This window comes from Triplophysa rosa, linkage group LG11 (genome assembly GCF_024868665.1).
Source record: "Triplophysa rosa linkage group LG11, Trosa_1v2, whole genome shotgun sequence".
Classification (NCBI taxonomy): Eukaryota; Metazoa; Chordata; class Actinopteri; order Cypriniformes; family Nemacheilidae; genus Triplophysa; species Triplophysa rosa.
Genome location: NC_079900.1, coordinates 15,029,056 through 15,052,732, shown reverse-complemented (window position 1 = coordinate 15,052,732; position 23,677 = coordinate 15,029,056). Strand labels below are relative to the sequence as shown.

Sequence of the window (23,677 nt, the reverse complement as noted above, 5' to 3'; positions counted from 1 at the left end):
CGTGTTGTGCAGCTTGCATGCGTGATGTAATATAAACTCCTCATTAGGGACTGTTGACGTAAATATAGAAATTTAGTCTTTAGAAGGAGATTATCTATCCCATATTTACATACATTTTAAATGTAGTAAAAATTGTTAAATTAAAGGGATAGGATAAGGGAAAAATATGTCATCCTTTACTCACCCTCTTGTCATTTCAAACCTGTATGACTTTAATTCTTCTGCAGAACACAAAAGAAGATATTTGGAAGAATGTTGGTAAATGAACAACGGTGGAACCCATTCACTTCTATTGTATAGACACAAAACCAATGCAAGTCAATGGGTGCCGTCGCTGTTCAGTTACCAACATTCTTCAAAATATCTTTTGTGTTCTGTAGGAGAAAGAAAGTCATACAGGCTTAAAACGACAAGACGGTGAGTAAATGACAGAATTATCCTGTTTGGGTGAACTATCACTTTAAGAGCGTTGACATTTTGAACTGAATGTGCACTGGAAAATCTTTATTTTTAAGAATGAGGGGTTTTGAAAAATGAAAATCTGTGACTTGACAGCCAGTAATGATGGATTGAATGTGACAGTGAAGAGAGAGAGTGCTGAATAGCTTTCTGTCACGGTTTGACAAAGGAGAGAACCCAAGCGCAGGCAGCGGGGATGAAGGGGTTAACAAAAGGATTTATTATTTTGTACAAAAAGACATGCAAAACAAAAACCCACAGTGGGGAACAAAACACGATAATAAATGGAAGAACAAAACAGGCACATAAACGGACTAAACTAAAATACAAGGACTAAACACCACACTGGACAAAACTAAAATAAACTGACAATAACTAAACTCACGCAACAACCAGGAACAGGAACACACACACACACACACACACACACACACACACACACACACACACACACACACACACACACAGCACTAGGCACGGAGGTAAGTACACAGACAAGAACCATATACAATACATGAGCACAGGACAAAGAAACATGAGGACATTTATAGGAGAAATAAACGAGGGATAATTACACAGGGCAGGTGGGAAACATTAGACACGGCAGGGAAGCAATACATGAAACGAGAGGGGCGGGGCCAATGACAAGACACGAGAAAGCACATGAGATGTCAAAACATGAACAACTCATGGCTTTCTCACATAAAACCTAAGGGCTCCGTCCCGATCCTGCCACATGACTAGAAATACAAAAACAAGAAGGCAGAACCATGACAGCTTTCTCACTACAGGCGTTCTGGATGATGTCTTTTGATGCCAGTAGTTTCCCCCATTATACATGGCCTTTGACAGCACAGACCAATTAGAACAGCACATCAGAAGAGCCGAGCCAGGGCAAAGTATCATGGGAAACCATGCAACAACCCACTGCTGCTTCCAGAGATATACAGTATATGTGATTCTGTGAGCTGTCATCTTTGCGTGTTGTATGTAAGACTGGTTTCTTTCATTACTTTACATCTGTTTACTTTTATATTATGTAGCTTAGGGCGCTTGTTCTGTAAGCTATAAAACTCACACACACGTGAACTCGTAACAGATTCTGTTCTTTCCGAATTGCATGATGAACTTTTCTCATTGCAGCAGATGTTTTGAAAGAAGGCAGAGTTCAACGCCAGCTGCAGTGTATTGTAAATTCGTTCATTAAGCATTTGGTAGGGGGTGGTATAAAAATAACCAAGCATTCTCGGGGCCCTGTCAGAGCCCATGATTTCAAGAGGTTTAGCTAAGTTATTCAGCTGAACGATGTTATACGCCTATCATGTTCTCTGTGGTCTATCCAGGCTTTGAGGCATGAGTCACGCTTTAGTTCTCTAAGCATTCAGCAGCAGGAAACAGACTGTCAGTGAGAATTACCGAGCGCAAGAAGACTTAACTAATACTCCTCCACCTAAATTCCTTTCCTGGAGATTGTTGTGTTTGGTATGAATGGATGGGAAAATAATGAGGATTGTCGTGAGCTAATCGGGTGTGGATTTAATGTACTTTTGAAGGTTCTCAGATTTGCGGTGGCTAAGTGATTTAACATAATGTGGCACTTTAAATGGATTGTAGGGGTGTGGGGTTAGTGGGCCATGCTGCCTGCAGTTCTGTGGCTATATAGCTCATAGTCTCGGAAAAGCACGCCCACAAACTGTCTGATGCATACTAAATACAACACTGGAAGCGCTTTCTTAGAGTGATCAGCTTTTCTGATTGTGTGTGTGTGTGTGTGGGGGGGGGGGGGTTGTTTGGTTATCAATGTACTTCAAAATATCTTCTTTTTTGTTCTGCAGAAAAAAGAAAGTCATACAAGTTTGGAATGACTGAGTAAATGATGAAAGAATTGTCATTTTTAGGTAAACTATCCCTTCTAACTGCTTGAATTTAGGAGACAATATGGGGTGTCTTCACAATGTGTGAATGTCATGTTTTCATGATGTGAGGACAGTTTCCTTGCCTGTGTATCGTGTAATGATTGTCTTTTGCCACAGTTGTTTTTTGTTTGTCCCAGTATTATTGAACAGGATGTCTAATCTATTTCAAATCGACAGCCAAATTGCTCACGTCAGATCGAAGGCTTGAAGGTCGAGAAAACATTTCTGCAACTTTCAACGAACTCTTTGCCTCTTTTTAGCATAATGACTCATGAAAGTATGCCACAGCGTTACACTGTTCACCGTCTATCTATAGCAGCGAGCGCGGCGTTCTGTATGAACGACAGCTGGGGAAAATTAACAAGCACTCTAAAATCAAAAGACCCCATCCATCTTTTCTCCTCAGTCTCTGTTCTCTCTCCTTCTTTTCCGCTCCTCTGCCATTTTATGGATGAGTGACAGATTGAAAAGATGCAGAGATTACTTATTCTTTGTCCCCAAAGTGAACACAAAGCAAAGGAGGAAAAATGAAAGTAGAAATATTTAGTTGGGGGGGTTGCAAAGTATGCATTAGAGATGGAGAGGTGGTGGGGTTTTTCTCGATATAGACTAGAGATACCATCTACTATAGAGGAAAGGAAACAGAAAAGGAGAGCGAGATTCAAACCTAGAAAAGAATGGATTGATCGAGACATGCATAACATTTATTTTAACAAATTGCACCAAAATCGTTCACTTTGAAATGTAATGAGCAAACACTGATTTCATGTCACAAAGAACATGAAAACATTTGCTGCATTCCAAATCACAGTACGTATTGTATTTAAATAAGTAACTACCTATTGATCATTAAAACAGTACGTTCTATAGTATGAGTCAGAGTAGTATAAATACATATTAATTAATAAATACATACTGCGTCTGCCATGTTGTATTGTCATGTGACCTGTTTGCTCTTTGACCTAAGACGTATTAACAAAAAACCTGTACGTAGGCAAAAACAATTTAGTCACGAGAAATTCATTTATTGGTACTTACATTTAAGCCCCAGCTAAAACGAATATTATCGATTATTTTAGATGTAATGCAATGTGTATACACGATTTAAAGCGGAAATTAACCATTCGATCAAATGTACACTATTTAGTAAACTTATTTTCACTTAAATAAAAAAATATATAACAGATTCGATACATGTAACCATTTAAGAAAAACGCGATGTTTTGTTATGGCATTTGGAGCAAGGGCGCCGCCATCTTGCAGTGCCACGGCATGTGACATCACCGGGTTGATTCACGACGTTGCAATATTATCTGATTGCAATACTCTACATTGAGCAGTGAAGAAAAACAAGTATTTCCTTACTTTTTGAATGCGCACTTGTTTTAAAATGTATGGAGATGAACTAGAACGAGCTGATGAGCAGAAATTTCGGACGCAGGGTGTATCTCTGATGTGGGATTCACCATGAAAGAGCCTGACCCATTTTAAAACACTTCAAATTCTGCACTTTTGTTGCAGATCACTTATGATTTTAGTCATTTCAGCTCTCTCACACCACTAAAAGCCTTCATTTATTTTCAGCTGAATGCTTTCTACCCTAAATAGGCTGCTTTTTGTGCTGTACTAAACTAACCTGTCATGATGGGCTACCGCTTAACATGTGAAATTACTGGCAATGAGTCCAGTATAATTGGTCATTTTCCATTATTCAATTTCATTTTATATCCCAACTTCTATTACATTGAAATGGGTTTACAAAGGGATTCTCTCTTGAGAAAAGGTGTCGTTTACCACTAGAGACCAACTGGAATGATACTATCTATCTTCTCATAATTTCACCACAATTAAATACTAAATAGCCATTGATACAACACAGCCATATACAGTCAACAGTCATATATAATCAAATGCTTATGTGCTCATGGCTGTGACATCACAACCAACAAATGGTTGAGTGGTGCATTTTTAGAGCTTGATTTTCATGTGTGTATATTTCAAAAGAGCGAGCACAATCCTCACATTCATTATACTGCTCCTTTAAAAGTGGTTTAAAAAGCATCAGAAAAAAGGATGAGAGTTTGATGCAGCGTATTGAAGGGCAAGTGAAGGACAGCTCTTGAGAATGACTGCTCGTCCCACTGTGCAATCATCCGATCTTTACATCATATGCACCCACCCACTGTCTGAACATCTCATCACAATATTCCATCAGATTTCAACTTGTTATACCATCCTAGTTCTTGCCTCATGGCAAAATGCTTGTCATCCATAAACGTGGGGGTTTTATTTCCCCTGGTGCAGGGTGGTATTTGGAGACATGCGGTGCATATTGAAAATATTCCAAACATTGATTTCGTTGAGATCTTTCCTTTTTTACATCTGTTGATGTTGAGCTTCATGATGGTGCTGTCCGTGGTTCTGACCAGCTGGGCTAACCTGAAACTGTCCTTGGTACTGAAAAATGCTGTCTCCCACATAACAGCGTGTATTTACTGCTTGTTATGTACTTTCGCTGTCTGTGATTGTTGAGATTGTGTTGGTTGCAGTGATGTTGTGCTGAGAGATTGCGCTTGTGCAAATCTTACAGTGTGTGTACATGCGTGTGTATGCAGGTAGTTGATCAGATGATGCTGAAATATTATATTTTCTGTTCTCTTGTATAAATGCTTTTCTAATAGTATTATTTAAGGCTATAGTTTGCCTGACATCATTAAAATTAGCTTTATGTCCTCAGTTAGATACTGCACGTGTGTGTGCATGTTTGCATTTAGCCATCACACGTTTGCCACAGCGAGGCGCTGTATGTTGCTGCAAAACTCCTCCCCCTTTCCACAATCTGTGTCGTTCTCTTTCTCCTCTCTTTTCCACTATCCGAAGAGCATCTCTCATCTCTTCCGCTTCATCATCATGGGTCTAATCAAATCATCATACTGTGCCCTCTCCTGCTCCAATTCTCTCCATTTCACGTTCACGCTGTCCAGCCTCTTCTTCCAGGTTCCTCTCTCTTGTTCTGAATCTGGGTCATTCACTCTAGCGTGACGGACACTCTCCCATTATCACCCTCTGCACCCCTCTTGCCCAAAGCAAGAGAGCGACATTAGAAAATAGAAAGCAGGTGAGAGAGGGGTAAGCGACGAGAGGAAGTCACAGAACGCTACGATTGGCTGCTCATCCCTCTGGTGTCACATTCTGCCCTCTTCACATGTTCACGCATCATCATCATCTTTCACATGAGTGTAACACTCTAATGCACGCACGCACGCACACACATGCACACACACACGCAGATGCATGATTGCCGCTGGACGCCGCTGGAATTATGGCTTCTTTAGATTGGATTGTTTCGGTTTGTCTTTCTAAAGCTAATGGACTAACCATCATCCTTTTTGTTTGGAATGAGTAAGTGACAGTGCGGTCTTGTGTACAGATGTTGTTTTCTTATGCAGTCGCAAGTGTGTGTGATTAAAGCTTCTTTCGGTTGTGTCAAACTGACAGGCACATTGATCGCTCTTAGTTGAGCTTTTGCATACAAGCTCTTATATTTGTTTTTGTGTGTCAGGCTTTCTTTTTCAATTCATTTTCTGTCACTCTTCAGTTAATCCTCCTTTCGTGTATTTCTTTTCTCCTCTAAATCTAAATGTTTTTCTATTGCTGCCACTTCGGTGTGTGTGTGTGTGTTTATGTTTGTATATCTCAGTGGGGACCTAAACCTGAATGCACACCAACTCAATGGGGGCTCGTGTCACCGTGGTGACCAAAACTGAGGTCTCCATGGGATAAAAAGCTTATAAGTTGTACAGAACAATATTTTTTTTAAATCTAAAAATGCAAAAAGTTTTCTATGATCTTTAGGTTTATGGGTAGGGTTAGGGGATAGAATATACAGTTTGTACAGTATAAAAAACATTACGCCTATGGACTGTCCCCACATAGATAGTAATACCAGTCATTTTTGAGGACATTTCTTGGTCCCTATGAAGAAAACAGCTTATAAATTTTGTTTATAAGATTATTCAAATGTTTATTTGAAAATGAAAAAATGCAGCAGATGATTAGGTTCAGGGGTAGTGAGAGGGTACAGTTTGTACAGTATAAAAATAATGTTGTGTATAAAAAGTCCCCATTAAACATGAAAACCCACTTTGTGTGTGTATATTCACAGTATGCATTAAGTGTGTACACAGTAAGTATCTGATGATCACAAGATGAAACTTGTTGACCTGATGTCTATAGACCTGCACTACAGAACAGTCGGTCAAAGTGCATCGTTTTTTCATCTTCACACCTCAGCTTTGAGTAAAATAATGGTGTAAATCCTCCCAGAGCAGCACTTGACACACTAAGCCAGACAGCTCAATAACCAAAGATCCACACAAACTAGAGCTTGTTCACAGTCGCTTCTCAATTAGACAACTACTGTGCATTCATGCTAAAAACTCCACAAAACTATCTGCATCCGGCTGCTCAATGTAACACATTTACACGTTGCCAAACCAGATCCTGTATTAGTTTAAAAAGTTAACTCGGCTTCTCAGCAACAATACAAAGGCCATGCAGAAAAGTTCAGCGAGTTATTACACTAATGTAATTAAGAATCTAATCTAAAGGAAAAGAGAAAGATTGTTTGTTGAAAGAACTGCTTTGAGAAACTATTGTCAAGTGCTGCTCTGGGAGGATTTGCACCATTATTTTACTCAAAGCCGAGGTGTGAAGATGAAAAAACGATGCACTTTGACCGACTGTTGTGTAGTGCAGGTCTATAGACATCAGGTCAACAAGTTTCATCTTGTGATCATCAGATACTTACTGTGTACACACTTAATGCAAACTGTGAATATACACACACAAAGTGGGTTTTCATGTTTAATGGGGACTTTTTATAGACAAAATTATTTTTATACTGTACAAACTGTACTCTCTCACTACCCCTGAACCTAATCATCTGCTGCATTTTTACATTTTCAAATAAACATTTGAATAATCTTATAAACAAAATTTATAAGCTGTTTTCTTCATGGGGACCAAGAAATGTCCTCAAAAATGACTGGTCTTACTATCTTTGAGGGGACATGTGGTCTAAACACTCTAGGGTTTACCAGGGCCACACACACATGCACGCACACACACACACACGCACACACACGCACACACACACACACACACACACACATGTCTGGTTTATTATCTCCGTGGGGACAGTCCATAGCCGTAATGTTTTTTATACTGTACAAACTGTATATTCTATCCCCTATCCCCTAACCCTACCCCTAAAACTAAAGATCGTAGAAAACATTTTGCATTTTTAGATAAAAAAATATTGTTCTGGGACCTCAGTTTTGGTCCCCACGGTGACACGAGTCCCCATGTGTTGGTGTGCATTCAGGTTTAGGTCCCCACTGGGATATATGAACACACACACGCACACACACGCGCACACACGCACACACACACACACACACACACACACACACACACAGTTTCCTAAAAATAGACTTGACATTTCCAAGCTCAATATTAGAGCATTTAAAGATGTTACTTCATACTTTTATACCTTTCATAACAATAGACAAAATTGTAGAAAGGTGTTAGAATATAGGAATTATGAGTTTTTCTCTATATTTGAACGTAGATCTTTCAGGCTATACAGGCTATTTACAGTACATCTCATTGTGCTGTCAGAATGTGTGTGTTTGTGTGGGTGTGCATGCGTGTGTTCGTGAATGTGTGAATGATGCATTACATGACATAGCCATGTGTGACTGTCTTTTTCTGTTTAAAGGGGTCATATGGTGCGAACACATGTTTTTCTGTGTCTTTGGTGTGTTATAAGTTGCCTATGCATGTATTAGACATGTAAAATTGCAAAAATTAAAGTGTCGGAACAGTACCTTTCAGTACAATTGCTTCGGAACCTGATGTTCCAAATACGGTAAGAGGTGTTACATTTCCGACACACGCTTGCAGTATTCGACCAATCACTGCCCACTGGTTAACTGGCAAATCATAGCACACCTCGCTTTTCATAGCGATGAGCTCTGTAAAAAATCCACGCGTTTCATAGAGGCGGGGCAAAGAGGAGATACAAACATGCACGGTATGTGGAAAATACAACGTTTTTTAACCTTAAATCGTGTATACACATTTCATTACATCTAAAACAAACGATAATATTCGTTTTAGCCGTGTCATATGACTCCTTTAATTGTTATTCTTAGCCTTTAGAGACACTATGCATATGCATGTGTGTGTGTGTGTGTGTGTGTGTGTGTAGTATACAGTATATGTGCGTATCTTGTCATAAAACATGGCATAAAATGTTATCACAACAGAATTCTCGGAAAAACTGTCACGGTCCCACCGTCTTGTTTATGAAATTCTAGTCGTGTGGTGGGATCGGGGCAGAGTCCTTAGGTTATGTGTGGAGAGAAACATATTGTTGTCCGTTTGACAATAATATACGTTCTCTCCAGTGTCTTGTCATTGGTCCCATTCCTCTCGTTTCCTCGTAATCTTTCCCTGAGTGTTTAATGTCTCACACCTGCCCCATGTCGTTATCCCTCGTTTGTGTTTCCTATAAATACCCTCTTGTTTCCTTGTCTTGTGCTCGTGCATTGTATGTGTGTGGTGTCCTTGCGTTCAGTTTATCCCTGTTCTTGTTTGCCTCTCTAGCCTGCTGTTATTGCCTGTTCCTGCTGTTTTCGTGAGTCTAGTAAGTGTCCAGTTTAGTTTATGTCAAGTGTGGTTATCTTAGTTTAGTGTCAGTTAGTCTTCGTCCTGTTTATCCTGTTATTCTGTAATCTGTTATCCCCATCGTGGGTCTTTGTTTTGTTTCTTTGTTTTGTACTATTAAAATCTGTTTTGTTAACCCCTTCACTGCCGTTGCCTGCGCTTGGGTTCTTCTCTGCACCACAATCGTGACAAAAACATCCTGAATAGGATGAAACATCGGAGAATAAATTAAGACTTTCAGTTTCAGGCAAGACACATACCCATACTGCCCTATTGCCAGGCAAACACATACACACATCTGTTTTTAAAGTTCATTTTAAAATGTAATTATCAGCTTTAGATAATTACATATTGTTTACATACAACTATTCTCCAAAACACAATTCTCATTTCTTCTAGAATGATCTGTCTACTGCCTGGCCTCATTCTTCACCTTTGTGCTTATCTGTGTATTCAAGCCTAGGCCAAACACATAAACATATGTGTTTACTGATATGCCTACAGCAGGTACCGAAGATACAGACACTTATAAACATTTACATATTAGCTACCAATTATAGATATGCTTATACACCCACATACAGCTTAGTCAGACGCTCTTTAGTTCATGTTCATAGAATATGGTTTCAGTTCTGTTAGAATGCTAAACACAGTTCTGTTCTGTTCATACACAGTTTAAGAGTGACTGTTTAGTGTAACTGAAGTGACTGAAGCACAATTTTACTATATGCATCTTTTCTTATCTAGTACTGCTCTGTAGTAATATCCCAGAAACGCTCCAATGTCCTTTACAGAGCAAAGTTTGCCTTGTGCAGCTTTTAATTATTCAGCTCTGTTGGATTTAGACGTCTGGGCCAACTGGTAATGTTCAAGGTCTCACGCTGTTTTCCGGTGAGTTTGTCATCAGGCTCTGAGAGCTTGCCAAAGAAGATTTTGTGTCTTTCTCACATACAGAAACAGCTCTATACAATGTCCCCAAAAGTATTTTAGTCACTTAATTCACACTTTGAAAATGTCATTAAACCAAGTGCCATTTGCAAACAAATGACACGTAAACCTTTTCATTACAACTAGCTTCTATTTTTCAGAGACATTTATGCAAGTACTTTTAGTAAGCTGGACCCAAGATCATTGTAGTGGATGTATGAATAGTGGATGTCACACAGGTGTGTAACCACAGGTGCAGTTTAACACAATAACAGTGGACATGGCTGCACAAAGTTTGACTATTACAAAGTGTCACACAGCATTCTAAACGTCTTAGTATTGAACAATTTACTGTGTTATCATTTGAATCCTTCTTTTAATGAAATGTTTTGCTGAAAAATTTGTACTATATTAAAAACACTTGGTTTGATGGTTTGTTATGGACTGTGATGCTACAGTGTGTTTGGATGAGTGTGCTGCTGTGTTTGTACATGTATGAGATCTTAAAGCTGTTCTTGTAGCTCAACTGGTAGAGAGCAAAGTGCAAAAGATCGTGGGTTTGACCCCCCCCAAAAAAACACACATAAGACCTGGGATGGTTGTAACATGGGTCAGTTGTAACACTTCCAATCTCTCCAATCAGGAACTAGTTACAATCACCTGATACACTTCACACATGTTTAGTTTAGTCCTTATTCCACATGTGAGAAAGTAGAGCCCTGTGGCAGACACAGCAGATGTTAGAGGGGAAAAACTTAATTTGAGGTAAGAAAGTAAGTTTTTTTTACTTAACTTGTTTTTGCGATGGCAATGCCTGATTTGTAGTTAAACTAATCAAAGTTAAATTATGTTATTTGTGTGTCTGTGTAGATTTATTTCATACAAGTTGTTGATGCTAATGTGTTAGCTTTTAGCTGTAAGGTGAGCTAATTCATGGCTACAAGACTCTGGGTCAGTTGTAACAACAAAACTCAACACAAACACAAAAAATGTTCAAGTGTTGATTAATTTTAATATGGTCATTACTATGACAGAGTTACAAACTTACAGACACACCCACATTAATGTTAGCTATTCGGTTTTATAAGGATGATGCTAATGTAACACACACTCACCCACACAAATAGTGTTCAATTGTTGAAGCTAATGCACATTTGCACGTTTTATTTAGCTTTATAACACACACGCACGCACGCACGCACGCACGCACGCACGCACACACACACACACACACACACACACACACTCAACTCAACTCAACTTTATTTATATAGCGCTTTTACAATTTTCATTGTTACAAAGCAGCTGTACATGAGACACAATGACTACAAGCAAAACAATCAGAGTTGTACCTGCAAAAACAAGAAAAGGTTGAAAACACAGAAGACAGACACACCCACACACAAAACACTCCACACACACAACACGCACACGCACCAACACACACAGACACAGAGACACACACACACACACACGTACGTACACAGACAAGTACGCACACACACACACGCTCAGTGAGAGCACACATTTAGGATAAAGGAGAGAGAAGCACAGGTCAAATATAACAGATAATAAATTCCTATATGCAATATTAATTAAGTAAAACTTTAAGATTCTAAAGCAGCCCCCCCGGTCAGGCAGATAGTGCAAAAACAGTATGCAAACGGTGGCGAGGAACCCAAAACTCTAATCGAGAAAAAAAACCTCAGGAGAACCCAGGCCCAACCAGGGGATTCCAGTTCCCCTCTGGCAAAAGCTGCTGCCTCTGCACAAGCTCCAGAGAACTTGCACAACAAGGCTAAATAAAATAAATAAACTTAATAATAAAATAAATTATAGTTTAAGATTATCATTAATAATCTAATAGCATTTGAAGTTTTGTGGTGAAGACATGTCAAGAGACCGCGTCCTTCTTTATCCAGCTCTATCATCTCAGCTCTTGTCAGGTCCCCACTTCCCATTCTCCGCTCTACCATCAGGTCAGGCCATGAACTGCATCCTGCTCGCTGTGGTAACCTTGGAACAATGAGACAAGACTGGCTGAGAGTAGAGTACTGTTCTGTACTCTTTGATGCAACAAGTACATCAGTTGTGTTTTTGGTTCCGGTTGATCTAACTAATGCAGCCTAAACCCTCTGAAGATTTATATTATGGAAGAGTAGTGTATGCAAGATTAAAAAGATGCGTCTTTAGTCTAGATTTAAACTGACAGAGTGTGTCTGCCTCCCGGACAGTGCAGGGAAGACTATTCCAAAGTTTAGGCGCTAGATAGGAAAAGGATCTACCACCTGCACTTGATTTTGAAATTCTAGGTATTACCAACTGACAGGACGCCTGAGAGCGTAATGCACGTGAAGGACTGTAATACAAAAGGAGTTCATTCAAGTACTGAGGAGCTAAACCATGTAAGGCTTTATAGGTAATAAGCAAGATTTTAAAGTTAACGCGATGCTTTATAGGTAACCAGTGCAAGGTTGACAGAACCGGGCTAATATGTTCATACTTTTTTGTACGTGTAAGAACTCGAGCTGCCGCGTTTTGGACCAATTGGAGTTTTTGTAATAAGCCTGCAGGGCAACCACCTAACAGTGCATTACAGTAATCTAGTCTTGATGTCATGAATGCATGAATTAACTTCTCTGCATCTGAGATTGACAGCATATGACGTAGTTTAGATATATTCTTAAGATGGAAAAACGCAATTTTACAGGTGTTGGCGACGTGGCTCTCAAATGACAGATTACTATCGAATAGAACGCCAAGATTCTTTGCTGACGACGAGGGTTTTATGGAACATCCGTCAATAGTTAAACAGTATTCTTGGTTGTTACTTATAGCAGTTTTCGGTCCAATAAGTAACACTTCCGTTTTGTCCGAGTTCAGTAATAAAAAGTTGTTACTCATCCAGTTTTTTATATCGACTATGCATTCCATTATTCGATGGAACTGCTGTGTTTCATGAGGCTTCGAGGAAATATAAAGTTGAGTATCATCAGCATAACAGTGAAAGCTAACTCCGTGTCGCTTTATTATATCTCCTAGAGGTAGCATGTATAATGCGAAGAGCAGAGGCCCTAAGACTGAGCCCTGTGGTACACCGTACTGGACTTGCGATTTGCGTGACACCTCATTGTTTATTGCTACAAATTGAAAACGGTCGGATAAATAAGATTTAAACCATTTCAAAGCTATTCCCTTAATGCCGACATAATTTTCGAGTCTATGTAGGAGTGTGCTGTGGTCAATGGTATCGAATGCAGCACTAAGGTCTAGCAGCACCAATAACGAGATACAACCTCGGTCAGACGCCAATAGCAGATCATTTGTAACTCTGATCAAAGCAGTCTCTGTACTGTGACATGCTCTAAATCCAGACTGGAATTCTTCATTGATGTCATTCCTTTGGAGGAAGGAGCATAATTGAGTTGAAACTACTTTTTCCAGAATTTTAGATATGAAAGGTAGATTCGATATAGGCCTGTAGTTCCTTAGTTCTCTAGGGTCGAGTTGGGGTTTTTTGACAAGGGGCCTTATAACAGCCACCTTATATGCTTTAGGCACATGTCCTAATGTCAGAGATGAGTTAATAATACCAAGAAGAGGATCTATAATTTCTGGGAGCATCTCTTTCAGTAGATTTGTAGGTATAGGGTCTAGTATGCATGTTGTTGATTTAGATGATCTAATAATTTTAGACAGCTCATCTTGATCTACGGTATAAAATAATTGCATTTTCTCCTTAAGGGCGCTGTAGTTAGTTTGTTCAGCGGGTTTCACTTCTGATTGCATTGTTATAATTTTTTCTCTAATATCTTGGATTTTACACACAATGTATGTTTTATTATGTCTGTGGGGACAGTCCATAGGCGTAATGAGTTGTATACTGTACAGACTGTATATTTTATCCCCTACCCCTAACCCAACCCCTAAACCTAAAGATCGTAGAAAAGTTTTTGCATTTTTAGATTTTCAAAAATTATCATTCTGTACCATTTATAAGCTTTTGTGCCCGTGGGGACCTCAATTTTAGTCCCCACAGTGACACGGGTCCCCATGAGTTTGTGTGCATTCTGGTTTAGGTCCCCACTAACATATACTATAAAAACCAAGTCCACACACACTAGATATACTGAAAAGTCAGTGTTGAATAAAAAGCTTTAATATCCATTTTTTGGTCACAATCCTTATTACATTTTGTTACATATCACCCCGGTGGATATTCTAATGTTACATCTTACCCCAGGGTATGTTACAACTAACCCCAGACTATGGGGTGAATTGTAACATTTCACTTCTTGTGTTTGAAACTAAACCATGCTTTTTCTGTTTGTGCTGCAAAGATAAAAGCTATGTCATTTAATAGCAGACACTTGAAACTAGTTTGATTTGCATTTTGAATGCACTGGCTTAAAAAAACTCCAAGATGCAGACAGAAATGTAAAAAAGGTTACAACCATCCCCGGTCTCCCCTACTGATTAAATGTATGACTTGAATGTACTGCAGGTTGCTTTGGATAAGAGCTTATAAATGCATCAGTGTAAACAAAAGAGATTTTGTGACTGTGTGAGAGATGGAAAAGAACATAAATCAGCTCTTTTTAAATGCTGTAGAAGTGATTATGCATCTGTTTTTAATTGGGGCGGTGGGAGTGAAAGAGAGAGTAATTTCCGAGAGTCCTTGAAGAAAGTGTGTATATATGCATGTGCATTTTTTATGAAAAACCTCTAAAACCTATTTTTTCCTCATAAGAATATGACTTTAGGGAACTAGCATTCTCAAAGTGGGTTTCCAGGGATTGTTGGCTGCAGTGTCTCATGCTTCTGGGCAAAAAATAATTTTGAATATTCATTAAATGATATACATCAAGTGGATAAGCCGGAGGGTGGCGAGAGTAAATTTCTGTAATTTATGCGCATCCTGCCAGTGTGCTTTTTGAGCACTGATGTCTGTTGTCTTTCACCAGAAATAACAGATGATTCTTTAATTAGTTCATGACTGAAACAGTGCGAGTCCAAATTAACAGCTAGTTAATTACAACTCACAAATGATACACTGATACACAGAGAGTAAATAATAACTGTGTTATCATCATCAGTATTATGAGTGTATGAGTTCAATATTACATGATATGTGTAAAGAAAGAAGGGGAAAGGGTATGATTTCACACAAATGTTAGCAGATAGTAAAATGTGTTTCAGCAATAAGCCTTCTAGAAAAATACCAAATTTATTTCATGATGATTATTAAAATTTAGTTTCTTGGTACAGAAGTCCTGACATCGACCAATTAAATGCCAGCACTGGGGTGCAGGGGTCTGCACCTCCAAAGTGTCTGTGCACTCGTGCTTCACAGAACAAAATGTATTAGTTACCTTTTTTAGTTTTACGAAATCAAAATAAACTAAATGTTTTAGCTGCAAAGAAGGCTGGCTTAAAGGGACAGTTTACCCGAAAATGTAAATTCTGTCATCATTTACTCACCCTCAAGCTTTTCCAAATCTGTATAAATGTCTTTTTTTCTGATGAACACAGAGAAAGATATTTGGAATAATGCTTGTGACCAAACAATTCTTGGCCACCATTGACTACCAGTATTGGAAAAATTACAATGGTTATCAAAACCGTTTTTAGCTTTCCTACATTCTTCAAAATATCTTCTTTTGTGTTCAGCAGAACAAAGAATTTTATAAATATTTTTTTCCTACTATGGTAGTCAATAATGGCCAATAACTGTTGAGTAAACGAAGACAGAATTTTCATTTTTAGGTGAACTGATCCTTTAACAACATGATTCTGTTTGGTTTTATAATGATAAAGTTTCATATATTTCTAAAAATCTTAGCATTTTAAGAACATCAAGTGGGTGCACGGAGAATCTTGGTGATTCTCATGGTCATGCTGCCTACCTTGCAGGTGAAGTGGTTTCTCTCTTCCCAACAGCACACTATTATTATTATTATTGCTAACATTTTTGATCTGTCACGCTCACTCGCAAAAATGGAAGAGGATTGACATACTGAATGACTTCCTCCCACATTTCTCTCTGAATGAGCACAGAAATGTTGTGTGAACATAAACAATTCTAATCGACAAAATGAGCAGTTTATGCATACAGCAGCTTTAGTAAGGAACAGTTGTTCTTGACTGTTCTGCCTCTGCGTTAGTCATTGAAGTGTAGGAGAATCCCAGAAAAATACATTGTTAGGCATCATGGATAACAATCGGCTTTTGTGATGTGGCTTTGTGTTTGCTGAGGAAACTAATAGGATGACATCAGAGAAGGACAATGACTTGTCAGTTCTTTAGTGCGAGAAGAAGCTCATTGGTTACTGCTAAAACCAAGAGAGTCCAGCCCACGACTGCCAACGATAATTTCAAGTTTACTGGAGTGTTGTCAATAATTATGACAGGTTTTACTGCATTGGGAAGGACAAACGTCATCTGTAACATAATGATGTATTATCACAAACGCAATTTAACTTGTTCGCCAGAGAAAAAATTGGTCATATTATGTTTGTCTTTATATCATTAAATAATGGCGTGCACATTATTTTTTGTTTTGTTTTTGAGGGTTAGGGGATAGAAAATATAATTAGCATGATAAAATCAGCGTAAATCTGTAACAAAAATAAACAAAGTGTGTGTGTGCGTGCGTGTGTGTATATGTGTGTGTTTTCTCTCAGTGGGACTGTCAGGTAGCCAGGTTAGATATTATTGATGCCTCAGTGACACATTCCACCTTTTCCATCACCCACTGACTAAACAACACTTCCGTCTGCTCATACTCACGCACACACACACACACACACACACGCACGCACGCACGCACGCACGCGCACACACACACACGCACACGCACACACATTAAATGCACTATAAACATGCATGCACTATAAACACACATGCTGGTGCAGTTTTAGGTTGGTAATGGCTTTTTCTCTTCTACTCTGTTGTCCATGCAGTGAGCTGTGAATAATGACAGAGATATGAGGAGAAAGAGAGATGGACCGAAAGGAACACATAAAAAGACAGAGAGAGAGAGAGAGAGAGAGAGAGAGAGAGAGCTTTGTGTAACCAACCCAACCTGCTATAGGGCTATAGCTATCTCTCTCTCTCTTGCTCGCTCGTTCACTCATTTACTCTATCTCTCTCTCTCTCTCTCTCTCTTGCTCGCTCACTCACTCATTTACTCTCTCTCTCTCTCTCTCTCTCTCTCGCTCTCTCTGTTGGGTCTGTCAATGCCTTAGCAATCCTCGATGTTGTGATTTTTGAAACTGGATGTATATATGGAATGATGGCGGGCTAAAGCTGTACAGAAGAGATAGGGAATGTAATGAGAAATGAGGAACAACTGGAGCCAGGTTGGATGAAAATTATTCACTTGTTTTTCATCTTAAACTTGATATTCTCAGTACTTTTCCTCTTTGATATGTTTTTCTCTCAGTGAGGTTTTTCACTTTGCCAGGGGGAGTATTGTGATTATTTGGACGTTCTTTCCTGGATCTGTCTTATTTGAGAATATTAGTTTGCTTTTTGGAGTCATTTTGAGGTTTAATTATTTTGCATTGAAAGCGTTGTATATAGATTCTGTTTGTTGATTGAGATTATGTGTAGTGATGAAGATGAACTCTTCTTTAGTTCTGAGTGGTGTGATGCAGGTGCTTCTAGGTAATTCGCTGAGGGTTTACGAGTGAATATATAATCAATTAGAACAACGTACATTTGGCTTGTTTCACACAACTGAAGGTTAGAGGAAGAAACTCAAAGTGCTTGTGTCTGTAGAAAGAGAGAGAGTGTTTCCTCTTACGCCAATTAGTGTATTTAGAGAAAAGATGGTTAAGTAGCATTAATGCTGGAGGGAGCATGTGAAAGAAAAGTCAAGAGAAAAATGCACTCTTGAGGGAAAGACACAATTTAGAAAGAATCGCAAGGAAAAGAGGAACAATGTTAAGAGAGAGAGAGAGAGAGAGAGAGAGAGAGAGAGAGAGAGAGAGAGAGAGAGAGAGAGAGAGAGAGAGAGAGAGAGAGAGAGAGTATGTAGTGTTGTGTACAGGATATGTCTGGTATACTTTATGTAAGTCAACACTGCATGTGTACATGTAAAATGGATCAAGCCTGTTTTACAAGATTCTGTGAATCCTTGATATTAGTACATTATGAAAACTAAATTCATGTTTTAAAACAATCATTTTAAGGTGTAATACAATAGAACTTGTATTTATTTTTGTGCTGGATTTCAAGAGAAACAGTAGAGAAGATGGCACATGGCTTTTGTTGGGTTTGGGCAAGGAAAGAGAAAGAGAAAGAAGTCTGGCTCTTTAGGGGCCATGTGATGATAAATGATCCAGTGCCACATCCCAGAATACACCTTGTTCAACATGAGCTGTTATATTTTTAGCCAATCACAGAGCCAGAAAGGTTGAGACTAACAAGACATCAAGTGCTCCACAAAATCCCTCAAGCCTGTCTGTCACACCCCATTCCTCTAGCTCGGGCCGCCCATATTTCATCCCTCCTACCCCTGTTTCACATTTCTTCCTGCCCTCCTCTCATGACCAGTTTCTCTCTTGCCCCAGTTTTATCTCTTCTTCTACTCTCTCCACTTTACACGTTTCTTACTTACTTATAGATGTAGAGCAGACCATTTTTACTTGTTTTACTTGTGTGTTTTTTTGCTGGTAATTCTTGGTTAAATTCTACTTTACCAAAACCAAGAGAGACTCCAAGGCTGATCTTAGATCTGTAGTGGGTGGTCATTTAACACACACAAGGAAAGTTTTATAAAAGTTTATTTGTTATTATTTGGCAAAAGTAGCAACTGATGGCTGTTGATGGTAGGACACCAAAAATACAAAAATACTGGGTTATGTTGAACGCATGGTTGGTTCAAAAAGCAGAGATGTAAAGTACTTGAGAATTTTGCTCTCAAGGACAAGTATTTACTTTATTAGAGTGTTTTTACTTTGGAAAAAATACTTCCATACATTATAAAGCATAGCATACTCAGCTACATTTGAAAAAAAAACATGTCAAAATTTACATAAAATAAGTCACTGTACTTTCTTACTTTTACTCAAGTATTTTACTCAAAAATTGTTTTACTTGAGTAAAAGTAGGATATTAGATTTTGAATGTACTTAAGTATTAAAGGTAATAAAACATCAAATGTATTTTATGAAATGTAGTGGAGTTAAAAACAACAGTCAAATTTTCCCAAAGTAAAAACACTGATAAATGTACTTGCGTAAAAATACTCAAGTACTTTAGGGACCAACCCAACCACTGGGTTAAATTAACCCAGAAAAAGTTCCTATTTAACCGGTTAACTTACAATATAACCCAATAGTTGGGTTTGTCTTTTTTGATCCAATGCTAGGTTGAAAATAACCTGCATTTTCATAAATTGCCTAGCATAAACAAAGCTACCTGTAGTTTTAAGATATTGCATGTAGTTTATATTTTTGTACAGTAAAATCACTAACATATATCACAGGTTGGTATAATTTATATACGTTTGGTCATGCAGGTGTTGAAATTACCTGTAGCTGTACTGTACCTGTAGTGTTATTACTTGTAGCTTGTATAAGAGTTGGTGGAGCAGTAGGCATGTTGCCATGTGGATTGTGGGTGTTGTGGGTGAGGGGCAAGACACGTCATCTCACCAAACCACTGCCAGATGGCTCCTCTTCCTTCTTCTTCCTCGCCTGTAACCATGGAAACCCACCCACCAGCCCATCTGTGAGGCTGCCCCACCCGATCCTTCCATACACCACTCCCTATGGGCTACCACTAGGGACATAGAGAGAGAAGGAGCCTTAGAGAATGAAAACAAGCATGGGATTTATAGTAGAGTGGTCTCACAGGGTGATCTCGAGAGAAATAGGCAACAGCTAATTTGTGTCCCTTAAAATTGCTCTGTCCTTTCCAAATCCTCAAATTCTGACCCCAGAATGGAAATTTTGAATTAACTTCTATCATTTTAGTGTTATCGTCCTCAGTTCTACGTTTTTGCAGAAGTGCATTCAATATTCTGTGTACATGTATTCACGTCTTAAAAATACTTTGACATGAGGCATTTGTGTCTAGCCATTGTGAGTCTTTGAGCCAAAGTCAATATAAGCGGATCAATGAAGGAAAAATTTTCATTCCAGAAACAAATGCAGCACTGTAGAGCACAAAGCCCCCATCCCAGATAAACTGTATCACACAAAAACATCAGTGACTCATCTTTTCCTCTGCAAATATGGGACATGGCTTGCAGACAGTTGACGAACATCATTCCTAAAGCTGTCTCTACATAGAATTAAACCCAAGAATCCTTAACCATTGCAATACCTCCCACCCACAGTCTGTTTTAAAGACATCATACGCTAGTCTACCTCTGTCGTAAAGCCTGAAATTCATAACAGTTAATAACTAGCCTTTGTATTTGTATGAGCAAAAAAAGGGCAGAGAAATGCATTTCAGTATTCTGTGGGTTGTCATGGTGACCGAACAAGTCTATTTTTCAGCAAACAACTCGAGTTCCTCCCCTTTGCTTTTCCCCGTTCTCATATTTGCTTTTTTTTCAGAATGCGTTACTCATCGTGTGCTGAATGTGTTCAATTAAAACGGTTCTTTTGTGTACAGGTGCGCTAGTGCATTGTGAAATTTGATATTAGATATAATCTGAGGTCACACACGTTCTGCACTCAATGCAAGATTTGCATCATCCTTTTTTTGTTGAACCCCAGCCGTCTTTTCATTTCGTTTGCATAGACTCTGCCTAATGTTTGTTATGGTTTCACCGTGACTCAGTCTGACCTGAGTTCCTTCTGTTCTACTTGTTGTTTTAAGTCAGTAGATTTAGATTGTTTTGTTTACGTTTAACTAGTTCGCATGATTCTCAGTTGTGTGCAAAGATTTTGTCACTCAACATGTGTACAAATGGCAAGGTAAGATCATGTTTATATTCTGATGTCCCGCAACCTACCAAAAGTGTAACATATGTGCCTACATGAGTCCTAATGTGTGTGAAGAATTATGTGTGTTGTACACTGAAAGCATGTTGATATGCATATCATCTAGTTATAATTTCGAACGACTCGTTGAATTGAATTTCACAGTCAAAAGCTTAATCAGGCTTTATCCTCAACTTATACATCATTGTGACATCATCATTATATAGCTGCAGTCTCCCGTAACATGCTTAAATGTGTCGCCTCACATCTAATGATGGAATAGACTAATCATCATCACTTAGACTTATTCATTTCAGTTGTTTTACAGCCAAATCCATCCTTAAATGAATGGAAAAGCAATAAATGTTAAATTGTATCGGCAACTTAGCATGTTTCATAAAAATCTAGTAATTTTAATGGAAGACCTAACATAGTTTCCATGGCAGGACCGTTTTTAGAGCACGACTGCTTGTCTTTCTTGAGAGAACATGAAAGTGGGTTGATTCTTCTGCCTGTTTAGTGTTTCGTTGCTGTGAGGTAAAGAGATGAGCGGAGATGCACGTGTAGAGCTCAGGCACGTCTGACCTGGCAGACCCTGTTATTTCATCATGTCAGAAAGAGAGAGAAAGATGAGGAGAAAAATAATTGCCGCTGGTAATGATTTCATCCAAATTAAATCTTAACTTTTAATGCTGAGACCTCCTGCTTTTTGCTGGTATTGTATAACAGGTATTGTACATAAATGGAGATGTCAAACCTTGCATGAGGAGGACAAAATTTCTAGATTTTTGTGTGTGCGTGCGTGTGTGTGTGAGAAATAACCAAAAGTGTCATGATTTTCTCTCCATCTTATGACACTTCAAAAACATTATCTGACATACAGAAATAATTTTAAAAAGACCAGTCATTGACCAGTCATTGCCATCTTAGGTTTACGGCTTAAAGGTGCAGTGTGTAATTTTCAAAATCACTCTCACTGTAGACAATCTGATTGTATCAGAGCAGTTGAACGAGGGTGCGTGAGTACAAAACAAGTTATACTGTCACAATCTTTCATAACAAAATATTCACAATAACATGTTTTAATTAATTACAATAGACAGAAACTTGATACAATCTAAGCTTGTCAGCTAGATAACTTTCCAACAACATTTTACACATTTAGTTACACATGAATCCGGAGAGATCCCATTGACTGACTGTAGTTAGAGTTTTGTTAGGTTCTGTTTGATTTCACATTACTGCTCATCTCTGATGTTGGCAGTTATGTGAAAGCATTTGACAGTGAAAGTGTTCTGCTAGACTGACGCTCTGTGAAGCGAGCAGATCTGAGAGCAGATGACGAAGAGTTTCTCACTCTGTCTCAGCTTCTTTAATGATGTCTCTGATGGTTTCTAGAAGCATAATAGAGAACAGACACGCACTGATTCGCACACACGAGCCAAAATTCCACTTAGACATACACACACTTATATATACACATGTACAGTGTGTATACATCTTGCTAATTTTTGACATCTTTAGCAGTTTTGTTCTTGTTCTTACAGATGAGATGAGTCTCCACTGTGAAAATCAGAAAAGAGGAGGTGGGGTGGAGATCTCTTGTTTAGTTTAATTAAAAACCATGTTATTAACAACAGGGGAAACAAACAAGCTGTTAATCTGTCCCAAGCATGGTGGGTGTGCATTTGTGTAGCGCTGTGTACTCATTGTGCGTGTATTAAGAACACCAAGGGCAGAAGCAGATTGCACCTCAATCACACTGTTTAAGTCTAATCGAATTTTCCAAGGCAGTGTTAAGTAATGATCACTTCCCAAACATCTGATGTTTGTTAAGATAGAGAGATAGGCCACAGCATTGAGTTGACTGTATGCTTCTGCTGTGTTTCTCTGCTTCTGTAATGTGTGTAGTTCGTGCAGTTCTGGCTGTGTGAGTCATCTATAATGGACTTGTTAGAGAAAGAGTTGTTCCCAGTCATTTTGATGGCCCCTAGGCAGTAATAGCAATTATACAGCAGTGAGGAAAGGTCTCCTCTCTCAGTCATTCTGATGTGTAGCCACTGAGAGAGAGAGAGAGAGAGAGAGAGAGAGAGAGAGAGAGAGAGAGAGAGAGAGAGAGAGAGAGAGGGGTGAAATACAGTAATTGAATAATTGAAGTTGTTTTACAACATGTGGCCGTCAACACCTCCTCCCACGCTGATTTTATATACATCTTACAATGGACCAATTTGCTTTTTCAGTTTTTATTAAAGATGCACCATATATCAGCCAATAATCGGTATTGGTCAATAAAAGCAATTGTTCACTTTTCATGCATGTATTATTATTAATTAAAGTGTCGGAACAAAAAGATGCATTCTATCTAAAAGCGAATGCGAACCCAGACCTGCCTGAAATGCCTCGTGTAAACACACCCCGACGAATGTACATCACTTCGTAACATGATTTGACTTAAGACCGCCCAAATCTAAACGCAAGTAAGGTGGGCGTACTTGTAAATCTCATTGTATCGTCACTGCCGCAGCCATGTCGCGGAGACGCTGTGTGTTTCGTTGCGAAAAGAAAGCCGCTTTGTTTGCCATGCCAAAAGATGAGACAACTAAAAACCAATGGTTACATTTTATTTACAACACTGTTCCAGAAAAGTACAACCCAAATGTTCAAGTTTGTGCAGCGTATTTCACAGATGATTGCTTCATGAAC

General features: G+C 38.8%; 1 protein-coding gene across 11 annotated transcripts in view; it reads left to right on the top strand.

The window, feature by feature from the left end:
- Positions 1-23,677, top strand: part of srcin1a (SRC kinase signaling inhibitor 1a) — a 104,243-nt gene that overhangs the window by 22,098 nt on the left and 58,468 nt on the right. For 4 of the 11 annotated variants that reach the window (XM_057346552.1, XM_057346545.1, XM_057346553.1 and 1 more), the window contains exon 1: positions 17,271-17,395. The exons of 3 other annotated variants lie outside the window; for them this stretch is intronic. In XM_057346552.1, coding sequence (XP_057202535.1) covers positions 17,368-17,395 — 28 coding nt within the window. In that variant the 5' untranslated portion in view covers positions 17,271-17,367. Of the gene's footprint in view, positions 1-17,270; positions 17,396-23,677 lie in introns of those variants that run through there. 4 more of the 11 variants (XM_057346549.1, XM_057346546.1, XM_057346543.1 and 1 more) reach the window with 2 other exon arrangements.